Consider the following 22956-nt stretch of genomic DNA (forward strand, 5'->3'; position numbering starts at 1 on the left):
CGCTGCAGGATGATCCACGAGCTGCTGCTGGCGCTGAGCGGGTACCCGGGGGCGGCCTTCACGTGGAGCAAGCGCGGTGGCCTGCAGGTACGGGCAGAGGCGGACCCGGAACCCGCCGCTCCATTCCGCTGCCCTCATCGATGTTTCCCTGCGCAGGTGTCCCAGGAGCTGCCGTTCCTGCACCCCAGCGAGACCAGCGTCCTGAACCGGCTCTGCCGTCTCGGCACCGACTACATCCGCTTCGCCGAGTTCGTGGAGCAGTACACGGGGCACGTACAGCAGGTGGGACCGCCGCAGCGCTCCGCTGTGTTTCCCGGGCAGCCGCCGGTCCGGCCGGGCTGCCCCCGGCACTCGAGTGTCCCGCAGCGAGCTCCGTGCGGTGTGACTAAGGGGGGCCGCAGAGCGGCGGAGGGCGGCCCAGATGCAAGCTCTCCTCCCTGGGGAGGCAAAACGTAACGGTTTCTGGTCAGTGCAGGAATCTGCAGTGACCAGTGCCTAAATTCTAGTCACAGGCGTTTGTGAACTGTACAGAATGCTCACCCCTGTGTTGTAGTGAGTCTTCCTCATGGTTTGTGCGGAGGTTTGAGATCCAAGAATCATGCTTGGGTACAAAGAAGTTACCAGTGGATCCCAGCACTTGCATCTGCCCATAGAAGAACCCAAAATAATTCTGCTTAAGCTGTCTTTGTGGCAAACTTCTGTTTTGTTTTTCTGGGCTCGTTCTGGCTGCTGCTGAAACATTGCACAGCAACGCCATTATTCTTTAAACCTGCACTGGGGAGCTGATGTAGATGTTATTGTTTGGTTTCAGGACCATCATCCATCTCAGCAAAACCAGAGTGGGTTACATGGCATTTATTTGCGAGCCTTCTGCACAGGTCTTGATTCAGTGCTGCAGCCTTATCGACAGGCACTACTTGACCTAGAACAAGAGGTAAAGGAGAGAGACTGGGAAAAAGATGCTGCCCTGCTGCTGACAGGTTGTGGGAAGTTGTCATATCTGCAATTAATATGCCAACTAGTAGCAGCTAAAGAGACAGTATTTTCCTTTCCTAATCAGGAATGTCTTGCAAATTATTCCTGTGAGATGCTATTATAAATGACTCTTCATTCTAATAAATGTTAAGCTCCCTCTAGCTTCAATTCAGTAAGTGCCCCATCTGCCTCAGAGCCCACTGCTGCCTCAGACTACTGTGACTTCTGTTGTCTGTTGTAAAGGTTTAGATTAATTTTCACTAGATTAGTAGCTGTAGTATCTTGGGTACTGTTACCATGCAGTGGTTGTTATACCCTAAAATAGGACATAGCCCAAAATTGGGGGGGGGGGCAGGGAAGGAAGAGGGGGAAGCTGTGGGAATGGAAGATTTGGAATAGAGGCAAACGTGCTTTTTTTACTTATCCATACCTGATTTTGATTTTCATTAATTGCGTTGTTGTTCTTGCAGTTTCTGGCTGACCCTCATCTTTCCGTCTCACATGTTAATTACTCCTTGGACCAGGTATGTCATATTAATAAACAGGTAGTGCTCTCCGGTTACTCTTATCACTCCTGGAGTCTAACAAGTGGGTAGAATAAATAAAGGTTAGTCTGTCATGTTGTGCTATTTATTTTTAACACCTCTACATTTGTAGTCCCTTAATCGTGCTCAGAGGATCACCTGCACTTTGATACAAAGCTTAGGTCTTGCACCTTGTCCCTCACATATTTCTCACCGCTTGTGTTTAGCCTGAACCTCAGCTGAAATGTGGTAACTTCATGAATCTCAGTCCAGTGGAGGGAGAACATACTTCCTAAAGATTCTCATGTCATGTTTCTAATTTGTGGAGAAAGACAGATAATAGTTTCATTAAATTATTGTAATTAGCTGCTGTCCACACTTACTCAAGTGTAGTTTTTCTCTCTCTCTTGCATAGCAACCTAATTCAATATTTTGTTCCTTGTTCTGCAGTTTCAGTTACTCTTCCCCTCCGTGATGGTCATGGTGGAACAGATCAAGACTCAGAAGGTACAGTGAAACTGTAGCTAGTTTCTCTTGACAAGTTTCCTCTTTAGCTGATAAAGTTCTTTCTGCCCCCACTACAGACCTTTAATGCTAGGAAAGAATGTGGTTTCAGTAATGGATGCTGTATTCCCAGTACTGTTGTATAAGTACTGAATAACTATTTTGCAAATCCATTTGCCCTGGATCTGACTTTATTATCAGTGTGGTCTTTGATGACTTGAATCACAGTACACTTCACAGCACGAGATGCTGCTGGATGCAACTTATTCTCTGAGTGTTTTCTCCCACTGTCATTGGGGGGGAGGGGGGAAGCAGAGCTGATGTTTCCAATCCACAGATAATCAGTTTTTTGTTAAAGGAAATTCTTCAGAGAAGCTTGGATGTAGAACCACACATAGTAGGCCTCATTCTTCACTACATGGAGTGTGTTACATCTTTCTTTCTGTAAGACTTGTGCAGCTTGTTATGGCATTTTCCTGTTAGCAGAAAGCACAGTGTTTAAATGTCTGAAAAGGTCAGTACAAATTGAAATAACAGACCTAGTCTAACCATGTTTTCTTTCCGCAGATTCATGGATGTCAGATATTGGAGACAGTCCACAAACATAGCTGTGGGGGGCTGCCTCCTGTTCGCAGTGCTCTTGAAAAGTATGTAGATACAATAAAGTTGTTACTTCATTCTTCTGTAGTAACTGGAGTTAGTGTAAAAGTGTTTTATCTTGTAAAAACAGTAAAATAATTTAAGATACAGTAAGATACATGCAGAACAGGCTTGCATGATATAAAAGTAGGAGTAGCATGCAGTGAAAACTGTCATAGTCCCTATTTTATATCTAAAGCAGACTTCTGACAGGAATTAAGGCTTTCTCCGTACTTTGGACTTAAGGCTGAGGAAGGTTAGGATCCTATGGTTTTTTTCTTCTTTGGAGGTCTACATGAACTGGTTTGCATATGGTAGACTTATTACTGTGTTTTGATGCTTAAAAAAACAGTGAGTTTTGCTAGGTTTGTATGTCCTTGGGGAGAAAGCTGGGCTACTTAAAAGGTAATTTGTGTTCATGCTGAAATGGTAATTGAGTAGAAACTGCAGAACTGGAAAGCCACTGCAAGCTTACTTAGACATCTGTTGTGCTAGCAGACCTCTGTGGAAAAGCCGCATATTCAGAGCATATGTTAGTTTAGTTTTGCAAGTGGTTGGTCCACCTTCCTCCAAGAAAAGAAAAAAAAATTCCACATTAGCCACTTAGCATTGCCATAATGCCTGACTGGACCTTCCAGAATGATGTATAATGGTTTCTTGATTTCTGTGTGGAAAAGCCTCACTGTGCTGCTTTTGACTTCAGGATCCTGGCTGTGTGTCATGGAGTCATGTATAAGCAGCTCTCTGCCTGGATGCTGCATGGATTGCTACTAGATCAACATGAAGAGTTTTTTATCAAACAGGGCCCCTCTTCTGGGAATGTCCCTAGCCAACCTGAAGAAGATGATGATGACCTAGGAATTGGGGGCCTTACAGGAAAACAGCTACGAGAACTGCAGGACTTGGTAAGACTGCAAGTCATAGCTTGGCATCCTTTGGTTCCTAGGCACAAAAGAAGAAAACTACATTGTCTTTTGCTTCATTGTGAGCTATGCTGGACTGGACATATATTGAGAGCTGGTAGGATGGGAAATCAAAAGAATATTGTAACAGGTCACATTTAGGCATAAAGGACAGAGACATACCATTTGGCACCATTGCATAATCTTAGAAAGGAAGCCCTATGGGTGGAATCTGTGATACTGTTATCTGTTAATTGGAACTGCTGTATTCACCCTGCTCTTGACTGGCTCTTTTCTGATTCCTTAGAGCAAACACTCTGATCTGCTCAGAACAGGCACAGGTGGTAGTGTGAGCAATTGCAAGGGGAAGGTTGTGGAGAGCTTGGGTGTTGACTTGTTTTGCACCCTACTGGCAGCTGGGTCAGATACCTTTCTTGCACAAGTGTTTGTTGTGCATATGTCACCTAACATGGTCATGACATTACTGGAGAAAAATGTGCTTTGTGAGAGTCAACAGGCTGCTAAGAATATGTCCAGAGTGTGAATTTAGGGAGCGACCTGCCACTGTAGCGGGGAAATGCAGTAGATCCTCACATAAATGGCATATCATTAAAATGTCCTTGTGCAAAGCAGCTTAATTGAGTACTCTTACACATTTTTGGTTTTTGTTTTGTGGTGGTTTTTTTGTTGCTTTGGTTGGGTTTTGTTTGGTTGGTTTTTTCATTTGTTTTTGTTTGTTGTTTTTTTTTTTTTCCGTGGGGTCTCTGACAGCGCTTGATTGAGGAGGAGAACATGTTAGCTCCATCTCTAAAACAGTTTTCTCTGCGAGTAGAAATGCTGCCCTCATACATTCCTGTGCGGGTTGCTGAGAAAATCCTTTTTGTGGGAGAATCTGTGCAGATGTTTGAGAATCAAAATGTTAACCTGACCAGAAAAGGTAAGGAACATCTTTTTTGTGTCCTTTGCTCAGTTATGAGTGACTGACAAGTACATTCCACAATGCTATATTAGCAAATTCCTCAACAGTCACTGACTATTGGCTGATACTCTTCAGAACGTACAGATGGTTGTGCCTGGACAGACAGTGGTCCCAGTGTTCTGACTGATTCCAGGGGAGCAGTAACTAATAATACTTTCCAAACACAGTCGCAAAGTTCACAGCAGCGAGTCACCATGTGATTTGCTTTGGATGAATAAAGTCACGTTTTCTTTTCAGCTTGCAATCCTCATCCCTGACAGATGCAGACAGACACAAGGGCACATCTTGCTCTGAGTGTGTAAGTTGCAAAATGGTGTCACAGGATTAAAATGCATCCACAAATATGAGATTCATTGCAAGGTGGTTCCAAAGGTTGCTGTGGAAAACAAATGAGTAAGATTCTTCTTTAAGACAGAAAGAGAGAGGCAGTTCCAGCTGATGCCTGAGAAGTTTACACTGGAGATGGTCTTCAAATATATTCCTATACCATTTGGGGAGTACTACTGTGGCGAGTTGAGTGACATTGCAGAGAACAATGGACCAATTAAATTGGACTATTTTCTTGCCTTTTGTAAGGCAAGAAAAGGCCTTTCTTTGCCTGTATCTATATCTTATATGGTCATATAAGTCTTATTATAACCTTAGTGCTTATGCCAATCACTGTTTTCCTGGTAATGTCTGCAAAAGGTTGGGGGTGGGAGGGAAAGATGCAGCATCACGTGTAAGTCCTCCATAGAAAACCCTACAAAAGGTTTTCTTGCAAAGAAGTGAGTTGAAAAGAATCTTCTAGATTAGCTGGTTTAAAAAAAGTTAATAAATCCCCAAGTTCAAGCAGTAGATAGATTTGAAAGGGGTGGGGGTAGGTGCAGAACCAAACTAACTGCTTAATATGGCAAAAAAGTTGTGGTTCAAAGAACTAGATCAGTTCTAGAAAAAAAGGGCTGCAAGTGGAAATCATTACATAGAAAATACTTGGGTTTTTTACTGATACCACAGCACTGCCATGGCAAATGTCTATACTGTAACTGTACTTGCAGTAGCAATCTTGTAGCTTGATACTTGTACTTTGAGGCCTCCTCAACTTCACATTTCCCACCAGACCTGAGATGATGCTGCCTGAAGTCTTTCTGCCCACGGTGCTGGAAGTGGTCTGCACTTCTCCAAATGGTATTCCTTTTCATTGTCCAAAACACTTTTCTCATTGCTGCCCAGGCTCCATCCTAAAAAACCAGGAGGACACTTTTGCAGCAGAGCTACATCGACTCAAGCAGCAACCGCTCTTTAGTTTGGTGGACTTTGAATCGGTGGTTGACTGGATACGGAGCACTGTTGCTGAGGTGAGGTTCCCGCTACTACAGCAGTAGGAAGATAACTACTACACAAGCTGAGAAGCAGTTCAGATTTGTGAATGGCTGGGATGGGGGGGGGGGCTCTTTAGAAAGAGTGACTGAGCAACTGTGGAAAGCTGCAGGTAGATTTCATGTTCTTACTGGGCTTAGAGCTTCGTGTTTCCCCAAATCCTAACGACTAAAGGACATTAACAAACACTGTGTACTTTCATGGGGGAAAGAAGTCAAATGACTTCAGAACTTTTCATCATGCTTTCAGCATGATAGATGCTATCTCACTGGTCAAATTCTTTGCTTTGGCAATTTTTAGCGTTTCTTTCATTTGGGATAGGAACCTGAGAAGGTGGGGAGGCAAGAGAAGTGGGGAACAAAGCTGGGGTGAAACTGATTTCATCAGAATTTGGTTATTTTTTTTTGTCACGGGCCTTCATATTTCTTAGGCAGGGCTTCTTGCTGGAATACATCAAGAGTATTCTAACTGCTAGCATGGACTGCTCGTGCACAGGATTCTTAGTGTGTTCTCTTGTGCATTACATAGGTGCTGTTTTGTATGCATCTCAAGTATTTTAAGACAGCTACTGCTCTCACTGAATGGGTTTAGATAAATCTGAGGTGAGGTTTCTTCTGGTTTTTTTTTTTTGTTTCTTCACTAGCATCTTTGGAAACTGATGGTGGAAGAATCAGATTTACTAGGACAACTAAAGGTAATGTAACTGCTAGCTTGTTTTTGCTAAAGCAGCTTATCCTTTCTTTCTTTTTGGGTACTGGATGAAATTCAGAGCTCTCCAGCTATGTTTTGAAATGGCAGAAGTCCAAGCAATAGTGAAACAGATGCTATCAGCTAGGGTGCTTAATATTTCCGTTCAGGTTTTCATATGCTTATATAAAAAAAAAAATTACCTCCACAGATTATAAAAGATTTTTACCTTTTGGGAAGAGGCGAACTATTTCAGGCCTTCATTGACACTGCACAGCACATGTTAAAAACACCACCTACAGCTGTAACTGAACATGGTGAGTGTTACTTACTTGTTTACTGAGCTGTCTTTGCTGTGGTATAGCAGGAAAATGGTTAGTCATTAGTACAGAAAAGCTCTAAAGCTCTATCTTATCCTCTAGATGTTGTCATTAGTTTTGAAAGAAGAGAGCACTTGTAAACATCTGACTTTCAGATGGCAGGTTTCTCTCCATATTTGAAACTAGTGAAAATAGCATGTCAGTGTTGCCTTTTATGGTTGAGCATAAATAATTAATGCAAAATTAGCACTAGCTGCATCATCTTGTGTGGTATCTGCTCTTTCTTTGTTAGATGTCAACGTTGCATTTCAGCAGTCTGCTCATAAAGTGCTGTTAGATGATGACAACCTTCTTCCTCTGCTTCACTTAACCATTGAATATCATGGAAAGGAACATAAAGGTATCTGCTTGCTTTTTTAGTAGTGAGTTACGAGAGGAGATGATGACCTTGTTTTCAACTCCTATTACTTATCTTTCTCTGAAGTTAAAGAAATGTTTTGTTCCTTTTGCAGTTACATGTGATGGCCTAGCTTGCTTTGTCTCTTAAGAAGAAATTCTGTTCTTTCTCCTTTTCTTCCTTGCCATGGTTGTCTTGACTAAGAAGATGACTTAATTCAGCACCTCATTTGTTTTCAGATACTTCTCAGACTCGTGAAGGGCCTTCCCGGGAGTTATCTCCACGTGAAGCCCCTCCATCTGGATGGGCAGCTCTGGGCCTTTCTTACAAAGTTCAATGGCCACTGCACATTCTCTTTACTCCTGCTGTTCTGGAGAAGTAAGTACTAGGTATGGTCTTTATATCTTCAGCTACAGGTTTCCTGATCTCAGGCACTTACTAATGTGTTGTGGGTCTTCTTCTTCTCTATGGAGAGAAAGGTAGAGCTACAGTACTTTTGTCTTGCTCTTTGAAACTTTAAGATGATTCTTTCTACTTACACATATTGAGAGTACTTGTAATGACAGTGAGACCTCCAAGATGCTAACAGAGTTTGTGAACAGTGCTACTTTGACAAAACAGTGTCAGCTCTTCCCTCCTTATGGTGAAATTAACTTTGTGGTTTTGGGGTCAGTAATCAACAGAAACAGAAATCTGTTACTCTGAGATGGGCCATGACCTGATCTGTCCTGTCTGTTGGCTGGCAGCCACCTTGTTTCTTTTTCTAGTCCTGCATTGTTACCTGCTCCAGTATCTGCACCCAAGGAAGATTTTAATCTTGAACAACTTTGTGTTTTTTGGCTGTAGGTACAATGTTGTATTCAAATACCTGCTGAGTGTGCGACGAGTCCAGGCTGAGCTACAGCACTGCTGGGCTCTCCAGATGCAGCGCAAACACCTGAAATCTAACAGAACTGATGCCATCAAATGGCGTCTGAGGGATCACATGGCTTTTCTTGTGGACAATCTTCAGTATTACCTGCAGGTCAGGATTATAGAGAAAGGAAACCTGTATCAGTTAATCAGGAACAGTCAGAAATGCCTGGAGTGAGCACGGAAGCCCTGTCTTTCAAATTTCAGATTCTTTGTACCTTAAGGAAATCGGGATTTCCCTTTGAACAACTCTAGAACTTTCTCTGAGTTCCCAGATTTAGTGCTACAATTATAGTCCTTGGATTTGTGAATCACTGAGTTTTTCTGAAATGCGGGAGTTTGGGCCCTCTACTGCTGCTGCTGCTGCTAAACATTTGTGAGAAGCCACAGTCATCTCTGAAGTAACATTGTTAAGATACCATCCTGGCTTCTTTCCTTGCCCCCTTCAGTGAACTCCAGTTTGAGTTAAATAACAAATTCTGTGTGGGTTTTTTGGTTGTTTGGTTTTAAGAATTAAAAAGCCCCATTCTGACCATTTGAAGTTTAAAAAAAAAAAAAAAAAATTCAAATGTAAACAGCTGTTAATACTAGCGTGATTTTCTGAGAATTAGGTATCATTTTGTTAACAGCCATAACAGCTGAATTGAGGGGCCCAGCTTCCTATATTATTCAGAGTAATCCCACTGAGCTATTGCACTGCAGCCTTTGTCAGGAGATTCCAGATGGTATCTCTCAGTGTAAAATTCAGAGATTACTACCATCAAGTACCTTTATTTACATGCTAGCTATATATTTTTTCAATACTTTATCTTAAAGAATGTGACCTCTTTCTATTTAGATAATACGTAGGCGTCAAAATTGTTTGGGCCCCCCCTTTAATGTGCTACTGTTGTATATAATACCCCATTCAGGACACAGAGAGGTGATCCTCAGCCTCTAGCATAAGAACAGCAATAAGGAAATTTCATAGAATCATAGAATCGTTAGGGTTGGAAAGGACCTTAAGATCATCCAGTTCCAACCCCCCCTGCTGTGGGCAGTGACACCTTACACTAAATCATATCACCCAAGGCCTCGTCCAGCCTGGTCTTGAACACTGCCAGGGATGGAGCATTCACAACCTCCCTGGGCAACCCATTCCAGTGCCTCACCACCCTTACAGTAAAGAACTTCTTCCTTATATCCAATCTAAACTTCCCCTGTTTAAGTTTTAACCCATTACCCCTTGTCCTATCACTGCAGTCCCTAATGAAGAGTCCCTCTCCAGCATCCCTGTAGGCCCCCTTCAGACACTGGAAGGCTGCTCTGAGGTCTCCACGCAGCCTTCTCTTCTCCAGGATGAACAGCCCCAGCTTTCTCAGCCCGTCTTCATACGGGAGGTGCTCCAGTCCCTGATCATCCTCGTGGCCTCCTCTGGACTTGTTCCAACAGTTCCATGTCCTTTTTATGTTGAGGACACCAGAACTGCACACAATACTGCAAGTGAGGTGTCAGGAGAGCAGAGTAGAGGGGCACGATCACCTCCTTCGACCTGCTGGTCACACTCCTTTTGATGCAGCCCAGGATACGGTTGCTTTCTGGGCTGCAAGCGCATACTGAAGCCGGCTCATATTCATTTTCTCATCAACCAACACCCCCAAGTCCTTCTCTGCAGGGCTGCTCTGAATCTCTTCTCTGCCCAACCTGTAGCTGTGCCTGGGATTGCTCCGACCCAGGTGCAGGACCAAATTTCCAATAAGGAAAGCCAAGTTTCTTACACAAAACTACTGTCTGATCTGAAGTACTCCCATTCCTCAAGATACTAATGAGATTTTTTTACATACCAGGTGGATGTACTGGAATCTCAGTTCTCACAGCTGCTGCAGCAGATAAATGCCACACGAGATTTTGAGAGTATACGACTGGCTCATGATCATTTCTTAAGTAATCTGTTGGCTCAGTCTTTCATCCTCCTAAAACCTGTAAGTAGGTCTTGATTCCACCTTTTTCTACAAATTCTCCAACTGCCCTAAGAAACATGCCTTTTGAACAGGAATAACAAACCATCTTTCTTTAAACAGATCGTTGATAGCCTCCTGCAGAAAAATACAGCATTTAGAAATAAAGCAGGTATAAACTAGAACAGATAATTGAATTGCAATATTTTAATTTACAGTTGCTGAAGGTGGATGCCTTCCTAGGCATTTTAAATCAAGATTTCCCATTATTCAGTTAACCTTAGTAACTGGACCTTTTGTTGCTCTATTTTTCTGACAAGTAATTTTATTAAAGAAGTTCCAAGCATAAAGCTGAGAACTGCATTCCCAAGGGGCTCATTCTGAAATGCATTAGATTAGGAAAAATTCCCTCTCTTTACTCACACATTAGAGAATAAAAATAGTTGAGATGTTCCTGAGATGACTTTAAGGGTATTTTTTAATTGTTATTTTAGTAAAAATATGTTACAGTGGTGCTAGTACTTTTATTAAACGTGTAGTCTCACAAACACATTCCCAAATAAGGTTGTTATCAGTGAAACACAACAGTACCTGAGATCTTGTGTGGTTCATTTTGCTCTCAGGCTGTGGCATGAAGGTGGCAGAATACTCATTAATGAGTCTGGAACTTTGAAGCGTTCCAGTAGTTAGATCTGTGAGCCATTTGGGCTTTCTTACTCTCTTGAATGTAAGTTACCTTGATCAACTGATAAAAGTGAAACCAAAGCCTTGACCCACAGCTCTGGCTGTGCTTTGTTCTTGCTTCTCAATCCTGAAGCTGCAGTGAAGGCCTGTGGGCTGGATAGGGAAGCCAGTGTTCAATTCCTGTGTCTATATCTTATATAGACATATAAATCTTATTATAATCTTAGTGCTTATGCCATTGTTATCCTGGTAATGTCTGCAAAAGGTTGGGGTGGGAGGGGAAGATGCAGCATCATATATAAGTCCTTCTCCATATAAAACCTTCCAAAAATGTTACAGGTGTGCTCTAAACGTCTTCCTTACCGATTGGAAAATACGGTATCAGCAATAACTTAATTATGAATGCTGCGACTTTTCAGATACTAAGAACAGCTTTTTCTGGGTTTGACCTCTATTTAAACTTACATTACAACTTCTGTTGTACTTTTATCCCTTGCAGGTTTTCCACTGCTTAAATGAAATTCTGGATCTTTGTCATAGTTTTTGTTCTCTGGTCGGTCAGAATCTGGGCCCACTGGATGAACGGGGAGCTGCACAACTCAGTATTTTGGTGAAGGTGAATCTGTGGTTATCTGGACCTGTTCCTTCTGCCATGCAGACATTTGCCTAAGTAGTCATATTGGTTTTAACAGCTGTAGAACAGGACTGAGTTTAAGCTGAAACCTTTTATATGAGTACTTGCAATGATTTTAATTAATCAATGCTTAATTATACACAGAAAAAAATACACAGAAATTAACCTACTGGAATAGAAAAGGAGGTGGTTATCAGTTGGTGATTCTGCTCCTCCTTTTGGATACCTATCCGCTAATAATTATGGCAGCTGACAGCTTACCTTATACTGGAACACAGGCATCAATTCTCTTAGAGTGATACCTTTCTTCAGGATGTTAAAGGGTTGTTTAAGCAGGAACAGAAAGAAAAAGCTTGTTTCCCTTCTTGAGAGTGCCTGCCCAGAACTGACTTCTTCTTATTTGTAGGGATTCAGTCGTCAGTCATCACTTCTCTTCAAGATTCTCTCTAGTGTTCGGAACCATCAGATAAATTCTGACTTAGCTCAACTGCTGCTACGCTTGGATTATAACAAATACTACACCCAGGCTGGAGGAACATTGGGCAGGTACAGATATCTTCATGGTTGTCTGTGGCATTATCCTGAGGTACTCGAAGTACAAAGTGATCTAAATGATCATAAGTAATTTTTATTAATTGTGGAAGCTGAAATAATTAAGAGCAAAGTGTTGATAAACACTATGACAGAAAAGTAACAAACCAGCATGAGTTAACTTTTCGGTTTTTTATGCTTTCTCCCCATCAAGTTTGTTTTAGCATGAAGTTGAACTAGTTGCTAGTTCACACAGGTTGAAAAATGCTGATGTGGGTTGATAAAGAGAGTGCCTTGAATAATGTATTTTTAATATCTACCCTTCTCTTGCAGTTTTGGGGTTTAAGCACCAAGACCTTTTCTTCAGGCCGTGACCAATGCCATGTTAAGCAGTGGAAACTGACCTTGGAGAGCTTGCACTGAACTGAGTGTTAATTTGTGGCTGGCTCTTGCTGGTGAAGCCCTGTTTCAGAAGGAATTGGCAGGAAGCGCCACTTACTGTGAGGCTGCCCTGTGACTGCAGAAAGCTACTCTATGTTTTCCAAGCTACTAAAAACATGCTTTTTACAGCCCTGCATGTATGTATAAATGTTTCTAGGGAGGCAGTCTGTACCTCTTCAGAAAGTAAAAAAGCAACAAGAATTACTGTGTCTTGACTCTTCAGCTGGACTATGATCTTTTGCAAGCTGGAGTATGGAGGAAGTGGTCTGTTGTTCTTGACTTCTGAATAGAGCCATAGCTTCATTCATAGTTCCACTGCTTTACAGTACACAGTGTTTGCTAATAAAATACAGACTTGCAGGTAAATGAAACAACTGCACTAAAAGCCTGAGCGAAAGGGGGAGGAAAGAAGGGTTTTTAGGAATCTCTTCTCATACAGTGCATTTTTCTAGTCTATAGGTAAAGGAGCCACTAGTGGTGTCACATGCTTTCTCTATAAAACATAATACATTTTGTGTGCTAACGTTATGCCCATCAAGACCAAAGTAGGAGCTTTGCCTTGTTTAAAACACAAGCCTCCCTCTGCTGGCATAAAAGAGCTCGAACTAAAACTGGGGAGAAACACTCAGGATGCCACCTCTAAATGCTACTAGCGACTGTCCTACTGAACCAAAATAAAACCATCTTGTCATGCAATTATGAAGAATATTGTCAGTGTCTGCACCCAGGTGCAAAGGGCTTAGAGTGGCACAGCATTCTGTTCCATGAAAAGCAGCGTTTGGCAGGAACTTCTTGCATGTTACCAAGATTTCTTAGTCTTGCTAAAACAGACTATCTTGCAGTAAAAGTCCAGTTGGATGAATGGCAGAAGAGAGCCCTCCAGTCTGTCACTGGGGTGTTGTAGCAGCTTTCCCAGTTTGAACACAGAGGCTATCAGGAAACCACCCTTGCCCTCAAGGTGTTGGTATTTTCACACTATATCTAAAGCTGCAGCTCTTGAGAAAGTTATGTGTGCCTGGGGAGAAAAAGGATGCTTTATGCACTCTCAGATACAGTAACAACAGCCAGCCAAATAGAATGCCTGTCATCTTCAGTACACTACAGCTGCCTGTGGCTGGACTGTGCCTGATGCAGAGTTTAAAATCCTGTGACTGTGGGAAAAAAGTTAGAAAACTAAGAAAGGGTTAAGTTTGGATGTGGGATTTACAGACCAACACAGTCAGAAGGTGACTGAACTAGGAAATGATAAAGTAAAAAAACACCTTAAGAAAAACTTACATTTTTGAAGCAGGGGACTGAAGACTCTGAAGGAAGCTGGATGGAGGCCTGGGTAAACATAAAAGGTTGTAAAGAGTGAAGAACTGTTGAACTCTTGCTTTTATCTTTATGCAGGTTGATCAAGATAAGTGCCTGGCTGTGAATGCAGCAGCTTAGAAGTAGACTTACTCCATTACCATATAAACAAAGCTACCCAGCACTTACTCTTTACACCTCAAGTCTCCCAGCAGTTCAGTTGTCCTAGGTCCCTGTGTCTACATCTCTTCTTAGGTAGTGCCAGTAGGCAGGTCAATACCTATATAGTCACAACAGTGAAAAAAAAAAAAAAAGAAAGGTAGCCAAAACAAAATACCCCTTTATCCTACAAGTTCTCACCAGGCACTCACAATTGGAGAATAATTAGGGTTAGAAAGACCTTAAGATCATCTAGTTCCAACCCCCTGCCTGTGCAGGGATGCCTCACACTAGACCATCTCTCCCAAGACTGGACAGTGCCAGGGATGGAGCAAGTTGCAACTTCAGCAACATATTGCTGAAATTAAAAATACCAGCAGCCAAGTGGAGGAGTACACATCGTGCTGTTCTTCCAAGAAACAAGTGCTGCTGCCCTGAGCTTGGTCATAAGGTATTCACTTCCTTAAATACAGGCTGCCAATTAAGAACACCCCTGTCCCTTCCTTTACAATTGATTTTGTATTAGCCTTTACTGGAAGCAGAGTATTAGAGCTATTCAGCCCAGAGAAATGTAAGCATTTCTTTGCCCGCCTTTAGAGGCACAGTCATAGAATCATAGAATAGTTAGGGTTGGAAAGGACCGCAAGATCATCAAGTTCCAATCCCCCTGCCATGGGCAGGGACACCTCCCACTAAACCATATCACCCAAGGCCTTGTCCAATAATAAGTCCTGGAATAAGTTTATATAAATGAGGAGTCCCAGCAGCTACCACAAGAGATTGAACATTTATTTAATCATAAAAGTCCAGCAGATAAAACTATATACAGTAATCCATGCACACTGTCCAATTACACAAATATCTAAAACCCGATTAAAACACAGTCTGCACAACAGTGGGACAGCAAAGCAAAGCTTTTGTTTAGTGGGGGGCAGAGTCATGTTTGTATTTTGGATGTTTGTTGTAGCCTACTCTCTCCCCAGCAATAAGGCTCTGGATCACCCACTCTTGGGAGACAACAGGCAGTCGTAAAGCTTCAGCACACTTCAAGACACCAGCTGGGCAGGAAAAATCAGTCACCACCACATCATAAACACCCAAAGGAATATCTGCACAGGAAGAAAGACAGGGATCTGTGAGGGAAAAAAAGGATCTTTGCTGCAGGAGATCAGTTTGTTTCACCACTGTGAAGCTCTTCCATGTCCTCTCATTCCTAGCCAGGGAATTCTCTTTTGTAAAAGTTAAGACATGCTCTACTTGTACATTCTACACTGCACCTTTCAAGTAAAAGATTCCCTCTAGTCCAGATAGAAATTTAACAGAAAACCAGTAGCCAACATGACAGGCAGGACTAGATACCACAAGTCCTGACCTCAGGCTGTGAGTACGAGGGCCTACCTCCCATATGGAGATGGAGAGACAGCTGAAGTCAGAAGGATGAGGAAGCACAATTCTAGTGACCTACAGGAGGTCCAGGAGCAACCCTTGCCTCTTTTCCCCTTTCAACATAGGTTTGGAACCTAAGGCTTGTGTCCTGAATTGTTGCACCATCTCCTTCTCTGGAAGGCATGTCTTCTAGATGTCACCTCCTAAATTATATTCAAGCAGAGAGGTAACATCTGCACTTTGCCTTCCTTTATGCTTAAAGAAGGCCTTGTAAACCATCCCAAATGGTTTTAGACTATATTGGAGACATGGGATGGGATTCCATGGCATGGGATTCCTGACTTCTAGACCTGAGACACTGGCCAATGAGTACCTTTGTTGTGAGCATTTGAGTAATGCTGTTTAACAGATGCTGCTCCCCCTGTCATGAGAATTTCAGACCACAAATCCAGGAAGTTCTGCTGCTGGTCTGACACCAGGAGAACCTTCAGGTTATGGAATGGGTTTTCTCTTGGATGCCTGCAGAGTAAAGAAGAGATTTGCAGATTGCTAATAATATCCAGTAGCCTGAGACTTTATTTAAGGACCACAGTCTAATTCTTTTAGTTACCCGACTGGCTCCCACATGAATGGAAATTCTCTGAATATGGGAGTTCTTAGGGTATCTTGCATACAATAACCTGCTTTCTTACCACCCCCCCTCCTGAAATACTTGGAACAATTATCCTCTGTTTATGGATAGTAAAACAGTGGACAATACTGGAGGGTGTGTGTACAGCAGCCTAAATCCAAAATTAGGCTAAGCTCCTCCTTATTCCTGAACCACTTTTATATGTATACCCAAAATGCCTCTGCTTTGACAGGGCTGAGTAGGCTGGCTTCGGTCTTCTGCCCAAAATCTCACAGAGATTTACAGATTGCTTTTGTTCACTCTTCACCTTGCCTAAAGAGTCTGACCTGACAACTGTTCTCAGAACAGACCTACTAGATTAGACTACAGAAAATGCAGAAGCTGGCTTCAAAACGTACCAATGGAAATTGCAGTAGTAGTGCTCCCTTTTACCCGTTTCTGAGCGATTGGTCAGCCAAGTGTGTGGAAAGCCTGGCCTGAATTCTGCCTTCCTCATGAGGGGACTGACATTTTTTCTTACTTCCCAGGAGACTTTTTTTGTGATAATGGCACACAAATGTACCTTGGCATTAGAGGTCACTGTAAATCCAAGGAAAGAGATGGAAGTGCTGTTCTTACATGTACAGAAGGCATGGGGAGCAGTACTAGGACCATCTTCAGTACTCTGATTAAATCCTCAGTCTGTGCACTCAGATCATGGTTATTTGACACTTACCATTCCAGCAATTTTTGCTCCTGGAGGCTATAACCAGCCGGCAAAAGGTAATTTCGGTAATTCTGAAGCTGGTTAGCGTGACAGCTGTCATGGACCCAGATATGAGACACACAAGGGATCCCTCTGGCAAGGCACAACAAGTATTTCCGAGTTCGACAATGCTGATCCGCAATTAAAAGACACTGATACGCTGCGTTGCACTTCAGGGGAGATAGATAGAAAGACACGTCAGCAGGAGACAAGGCTTGCAAAAAAACCCAGAAGTCATTCTGCTGCTAAACACTTCAAAAGAGAACAATTAAACCCAATTTTCAGAGCCATATTATATGGAAGGTGAATTAGATAAACAGATTCTGAAATCAGGAGTACCTCTAATAGTCACCTACTCCAAGCTGTGCAGTTCACAGGCAAAAACTCTGCCTAGTAGTTTTGCTATCATAATTATGTCTTCCAGGTCAGAAGATTCACTGTTTAGTCTGACTCAGTAAGTCACTAGAGAAGACTCTGCATCCTCAGGCAAGATGCTCCAAAACCAATTTACCCTCTCTGTTAAAAATCTAAAGTAAATGTGACATTAGTTGCCCAAGTAGGTCTGGTAAGTGAAGAATGAAGAGCCCTACCTCTAAGTATTCTGAGGCACAGACCTGTGGTACTGCATCCATCTGGAGTACTGCATCCACTCCTATGTTCCACACAGTACAACAGAAACAAGACATACAGGAGCAGGCCCAGCTAAGAGCCGTTAAGGTATCTAGGCACTGGAGTATCTGACATACAAGAAGCAGCTGAGAGAGGTGAGCTATTTAAGCTCAAGAAAGGAAGGCTTAGGTGGTCTTATCAATGCATATTCATGACTCATAGGAGGATGTACAAAAGATGAAGCCAGGCTGTTCTTGGTGTTACCCACTAAAAGGCAACAGGTACAAATTTAAATGCAGGAGATTCCTTCTGTTTTTTGGTGGTGTTTTTTTTTTGTTTGATTTGTTTTTTTAATTTGGGATAGTCAAACATGGGATGAATCTGCCCAGAGAGGCTGTGGAGTTTCCATCCCTGAGGACACTCAAAACCCACTGGACAAGGACCTAAGTAATCTGCTCTACCTGATTTTGCTTTCAACAGGGGGGTTGGACAAGATGAGCTGTCAGAATTTCATCCAATCTCAACTATTCTGTGACTACTGTTCTAGATCAGTAAGTGAACTCTTACCTGGGTTTCATTGAAGTCTTCCAGAATATAACCAGCTCCTGCTCGCAGCTGCTGTGCTATGTAATGTTTGTCATATGGAGTTATCTCTAAAAACTCTACAGCGGAAACAGAAAGTTAATTTTTTGGCTGTCATCTATCTGCTTATGTCCTTATACTCCTCAGTCCATTGAGCCTCATCCACTCCAGTGAAGGAGCCCAGCCTTCCTCCCAGGAATAATTAAAGAAAACCCTTTGAACAGTAAAATAAAAAAAAAAAAACCCTGCCACCCCCCAAAAGAAAACAAATAAACAAGAAAAAAACCAACAACAACAAACCAGGGGGCAAAAAAAGCCAGTTGCCAGATAAGCCCTGCACCAGCAGCAAGCACCCGGGCTGCTGCCTTCATACTGCAGTTCATCGCATGAAACATGACCCCAGCAAAGGCAAAATGGAGCAAACCATCCTGTGTTTCTCAGCACTATCCGGTATCTCTCAAAACCTTCCTTCTCATGTTATACTGACACTGCCGATCTCACTAGTTTTCACAACTGTCTTAACTTGCTGAACAGCCCTAGGATCATCACCAAGGTCTGCCACATTTCAGACTGTAAATTCTCTAAAACAAAGATTGAATCTTAGGTTCTTTCTGCAAAGGATTAAAGAACAAAAGGGTAAAACAAGCAATCACACAAATGCCTGATCAGAGAACATCCAGTGTTTTTCCTAAAGCCACAGCATTCCGCTTGGAAATGCAACGGATAAGATTAGCCTCACCTTCTTCCTCCTCGCTGCTCCCTGCAGGACCATCTGATGGCTTCTGGTGATTGACCAATTTGTCACTGGGTGTTGCCATGGTGAGCAGAAAGGCATAGCCCAAAAAGAGAGTCTTATTATGGGGCAAGGGTCCATGATGGTCCTCCAGTACTGGGGGATCTACAGCATCTACACCTTCACAGGTGCTTACAGATTCTCCAGTTCGCACAGCCCCTGCAGCGAGACAGAAGCACCATGAGTCTCAAAAGTCAGGTTCAGCACAAAGACCCTGGGTAAGATTTGGAATATGTTCAAGTTCAGTTATTTTACTGGATGAGACAGAGGGAGACAGGATTGGTAGGGCAGGTAGACATCTTTTACCCTTCTGGTTGCAAAGAATCTTCAAATCACAACCTGAATGAGTAAATTGACAATGTTTTCCAGTCTTCCGATACCGTGAAAAAACACCTATTGCTAGGAAGGGTTCCTTTAACAGCAAGGCATTTCAGGACTGACTAAACAGGTAACAAAAGAGAACAGAGAGGAGAAAGGCAAATCACAGCATTCAAGTCAGAACATTTCTAAAAGGCAGAACTGAAAATATGGCAGGAAAATACTCCGACTGTGCTGAATATAATCTCTGCTGAACACATCCAGGGAGAATCAGTCTCAAATCCTGCATGGCAAACAGGCAATCTTTTTGTTTATGGAAACTGGAAAGATCAGTTACAGAAAAAACAGGGAGGGAAAAAATAGCTGAATGCAAATTTAAAAGCAGAAAATAAGATTCTCACCAAGCTTTATCACTGCTGACTTGCGGCCACGTTTAGCTGGGGATCTCTCATCTTCAGAAGCAATAAGTTTCCTTTTCCCAGACAGTGTGCCCGGTTGGATGCGTGGACTCTCCTGCACTTTACGAGTGGGAGTTGTGCTGCTGCTGGAAGTGCTGGGAGAACCAAGGTTACTACGTCGCTTCCGCTTCCCCTCCACGAGATTATCTGTGATACAGAACACAGAGATTGGTCACTGCCTGTCACGTAACTCCATGAGCTTTCACCTACCAATCTGTACAGAGAGGTGGCTAAACTCCACAGTACCTAGAAAGTACACACTACCACTCTCTGGCAGGGAAGAGCGAGACAAAAGGTACCTCACTTGCGTATCTCTCTTGTCAAGCCCAGTACCTTGCCTGTCTGTCTCTTTTCCTCTCAGTACTGCTGGAGAGTTTGTATTGCAGCAGCTATCCATCAAGTGTAAATGAGTACAGCATCACTGTCCTAGATGCAGGCCACTCTCCACAAGCCAGTTAATACCAGTAAGTCTCTCAGATAGATGCAAAACAATAAAAGTATCTCAGAGATGCCATTAAGAAGTACCCAGGGAGATTTAAACATTGGTAATTCAGGGTAGGAACTAGAAGCATCTCAAAGGCACAAGACGCAGAATAACAGCTCAGCCATCAGCTGAATAGCACCTCCCCTTACCGAGACTGATGTCAGCTGCTTTGTTCAGGGGGGTGACGGGTTCATAAGGTCCTAGTCCAAACTGCTCCCGTAGCTTATTTCCTTGTTCCAGAGACAGGATAACAGCCATTCGTTTGTACCACTTTCTCTGGCCTTCCTTTTCAATGCAATAGTATAGCTCTCCAGACTCCTTCCGATGTCCCTTCACCACACCTGGCAAGACAGCAAATAAGACCAGTTAACCAACTATCCCCAGGCTTTGCATCCTCCTGGACAAGCATCCGTTTCCCATTGCATCCAGCAACTCAGAAAAACCAAGGATGGAGGTCAAGCATTGCTCTTACCTGCACTAAAGTACTCATCCTCTGACAATGCAGTCACCTCAGTCTCCAGTGGGATAGGATCACAGAGTAAAATATCTTTTCCTAACACATCACATTCATATCCATCATCAAAGAGCAGCTTGTACTTTCCTGCCCCAACATCTTGGGTAATCATCCCGGAATAGAAGTAACCATTTGAGGACCACTTTGCTACCACCCTGAGTCCCACAAAGCTGCTCCCAGGAGATGAGTCTGTGCACTCCAAAGGACCAGTCACCACTTGTAACGGGATTTCTGGAGAATTACTTCGACGTAAGGCACAGAAGCCAGAAGTGTTGGGTTTCTCCCCTCCATCTGGCACGCGAACTGAACGAGTAAATGATTTGTCCTCAGGCGATGCTGTAGTTGAGAGATCCTCCATAGCTGGCAGTCCAGCTAAATCTCTGTAGAAAAGAGAAAAGCGGTCCCATAAGGAAAGAAGAGAATAGCACTCCCAGAAAGATCAGGAAAAACAGTTACTAAATAAAAAATACTTGGGCAAGATGCTTGCATCTGCTACATGCTGTCACAAAAACTAGCTCTTGAAACATTCAGCACTCCTTCTGTCACATTAAGTCACCTGCTCCGCATTCTCTTCCTTGGCAATAAATTAAAGTTGTTATGGCCTTTTCCCAGGGTACCTTGTTCCTGCTGTTCGAGATGGTGGGCGGCCTCTTCTTCCTCGCCCACGAGGTGTCACAGGTGCTTTGCCACCCTGACGAGTACCAGGCATAGATTCCTCCTCTTCCTCACAAGGTAGTGCTCCTGTCTGGCTAACTCTGAGTGAAGATGCTGGCTGACCAGCTCCTTTCCTAGGGCTAGAGAATTTATAAGTTAACTGATCTGCAGAAAGAAGCCAGCTCATTAGGATCCTCTCATTTTCTCTGATCTTACAACTGGTCAAGAAGCTTGCCTCATTATTGCTAAATTGACTAGAGTTTAGGCAAAGCTATGTTTCACAGGGAAACAAACTGCTCCTTCAGGAAGAACACATGTGAAGTGAAGACTATTTCCTTGCTTCCATTCATCAAGGCAGATCCTCCCCAGAAAAGTCCTGGTTTAGGGTCTATCCTGTTTCACATTCCCCCCAAGCCAGCTGTTCACTTCTGTAAAATATCTGTTCTTCCTTCCCAAAGCTCTGCACATACCTTAATTTTCCTAAGACACCCCTGCCAACGGGTAAAGCAAACTCTCCAGTTCCTGTCCCACACACTTTCCCTTTGGCAGCTCCAGTTCCTCGCCCTGAGCTGCTACTGCTGCTGTGTGTGGCAGAGTGACCACTGCTTGCTCCGCTGGATGTACGGTGGAGGCTTGAGGCCTTAGATGAGAAGGAGCTGACATCACCAAGGTCTCCTGAGGTCAGTGATGAGCCCACTGCAGTTCTAGAGGAGGATGCATCAGTCTCACACTCCTGGCACTCCACTACAGGATCTTCAGTTTCCTTAAGAGAAAAAAACCCAAGGAGGTTCATCAGAAGTGACACACTTGCTATACAGAATCTCTACAATCACGAGGCAAAAGCAGACAAATGTAGACCATGTTCATGAAACTGAAGCTAGCCATGCACATTTGAGTCTGAACTGATCAATGGTAGACAGTGTGTGTCTCACTAAAGACCTGTAGCTGCTGTATGTAAAGAAGTAGGAAAACAGTCAACATGACAGAGCTTGGTTGATATCTAACTAGTCCAGCTTTGAATAATTCCCACCCTGCAAGAGTGTGAGAGTGCAATGTACATAAGACAGTAGCAGCCTTTCATAACTAATAATCAAAGATCAGTTTCAGACAGCTGGTCAATTGGAGCCATTGAAGTTTTATGGAAATACAAACATGTATCTACAAAAGAGTGATACCAAATGTTGGCAGATAAGTTGGAAATGGTTACATGATTGTGATTACACAACCTATGTAAGCAAATTTCAGGAAACTTAATTCTCTATTTTAATGTTACAATAAGTAAGTTAATGTGTAGTATCAGATGTGAAAGTATAATCTTTTTACTAAACTGATTTACCCTTTTCTGTCATTACTTATTGTAACAACACAAGACTCATGTTATCCATCTTTATAGCAGCACAGCAGTAACATTTTCTTTTTAGCAGGCTAGTGTGATTACTGTGCACATCACATCAGCATTTGTCAGCTATCTTTAGAGATTCCATAAAGATTTGCCAATTAATGAATGGACACACACCAACACCAGAAGTGCACTAACAAGAGGCTTGTGTATCTTTTGGATTTAAGTTGGTTTTTATAGACCTCTTACACAATCTAATCCACAGGACTTAAAAGTGCAGTTAGAAAGGACACTGAGCTGCAAAACAAGCTAAACTACCCTATGTAGTTCAATTTTACAGGCAGAAGTGATTTTGCTTACTAATAGAATTTCTGCTCATTCTGCTCTCTATCCTGACAAAACCCCAAGAATTTTAGAACAGCTGGATGCACATAGTAAAGTCTTCTGTTCAGTTCTTTGAGAAGAAAGAAAACTCAGTGTATCTTTAGAAAACAGTAATGGGCATGAAATACACGAGCAACAAACACGCAGCTTTGGCCATGCGCTAAATGTTCTTCATGAGCAAA

At 42.8% G+C, this 22956-nt stretch overlaps 2 protein-coding genes across 8 annotated transcripts in view; one reads left to right on the plus strand and one right to left on the minus strand.

The window, feature by feature from the left end:
• TUBGCP4 (tubulin gamma complex component 4) lies at window positions 1-13121 on the plus strand. Its single transcript, XM_061446431.1, has 18 exons — window positions 1-87; window positions 157-282; window positions 812-934; window positions 1446-1499; window positions 1950-2006; window positions 2571-2650; window positions 3346-3547; window positions 4316-4481; window positions 5736-5860; window positions 6526-6576; window positions 6781-6886; window positions 7182-7289; window positions 7526-7664; window positions 8133-8310; window positions 10025-10159; window positions 11319-11435; window positions 11860-11999; window positions 12318-13121. Exons 1-18 carry the CDS (start codon window positions 10-12, stop codon window positions 12328-12330), a joined length of 1998 nt encoding a protein of 665 aa, XP_061302415.1. The 5' UTR covers window positions 1-9; the 3' UTR covers window positions 12331-13121.
• Window positions 13122-14645: 1524 nt separating this feature from the next.
• TP53BP1 (tumor protein p53 binding protein 1) overlaps window positions 14646-22956 on the minus strand; it is a 31410-nt gene continuing 23099 nt past the window's right edge. For 3 of the 7 annotated variants that reach the window (XM_061446429.1, XM_061446430.1, XM_061446424.1), the window contains 10 exons: window positions 21522-21814; window positions 21015-21191; window positions 20356-20777; window positions 20033-20224; window positions 19343-19546; window positions 18570-18782; window positions 17816-17910; window positions 16610-16809; window positions 15637-15782; window positions 14646-14986 (listed from right to left, as the gene is read on the minus strand). In XM_061446429.1, coding sequence (XP_061302413.1) covers window positions 14799-14986; window positions 15637-15782; window positions 16610-16809; window positions 17816-17910; window positions 18570-18782; window positions 19343-19546; window positions 20033-20224; window positions 20356-20777; window positions 21015-21191; window positions 21522-21814 — 2130 coding nt within the window. In that variant the 3' untranslated portion in view covers window positions 14646-14798. Of the gene's footprint in view, window positions 15011-15636; window positions 15783-16609; window positions 16810-17815; window positions 17911-18262; window positions 18442-18569; window positions 18783-19342; window positions 19547-19698; window positions 19872-20032; window positions 20225-20355; window positions 20778-21014; window positions 21192-21521; window positions 21815-22956 lie in introns of those variants that run through there. The other 4 variants (XM_061446427.1, XM_061446426.1, XM_061446428.1 and 1 more) reach the window with 3 other exon arrangements.

Source organism: Pezoporus flaviventris, unplaced genomic scaffold, assembly GCF_033815535.1.
Source record: "Pezoporus flaviventris isolate CSIRO_AGI_PZ_B2104156 unplaced genomic scaffold, CSIRO_AGI_Pfla_v1 ptg000006l, whole genome shotgun sequence".
In the NCBI taxonomy this organism is placed as follows: Eukaryota; Metazoa; Chordata; class Aves; order Psittaciformes; family Psittacidae; genus Pezoporus; species Pezoporus flaviventris.

What these genes read in the sequence shown, in the direction of transcription:
- TUBGCP4 (XM_061446431.1), top strand. Translation starts at nt 10, where the DNA reads ATGATCCACGAGCTGCTGCTGGCGCTGAGCGGGTACCCGGGGGCGGCC. An exon ending in GTTCGCAGTGCTCTTGAAAA is followed by an intron (nt 2,651 to 3,345) that starts GTATGTAGATAC and finishes TTTTGACTTCAG; the next exon opens with GATCCTGGCTGTGTGTCATG. An exon ending in TCATGGAAAGGAACATAAAG is followed by an intron (nt 7,290 to 7,525) that starts GTATCTGCTTGC and finishes ATTTGTTTTCAG; the next exon opens with ATACTTCTCAGACTCGTGAA.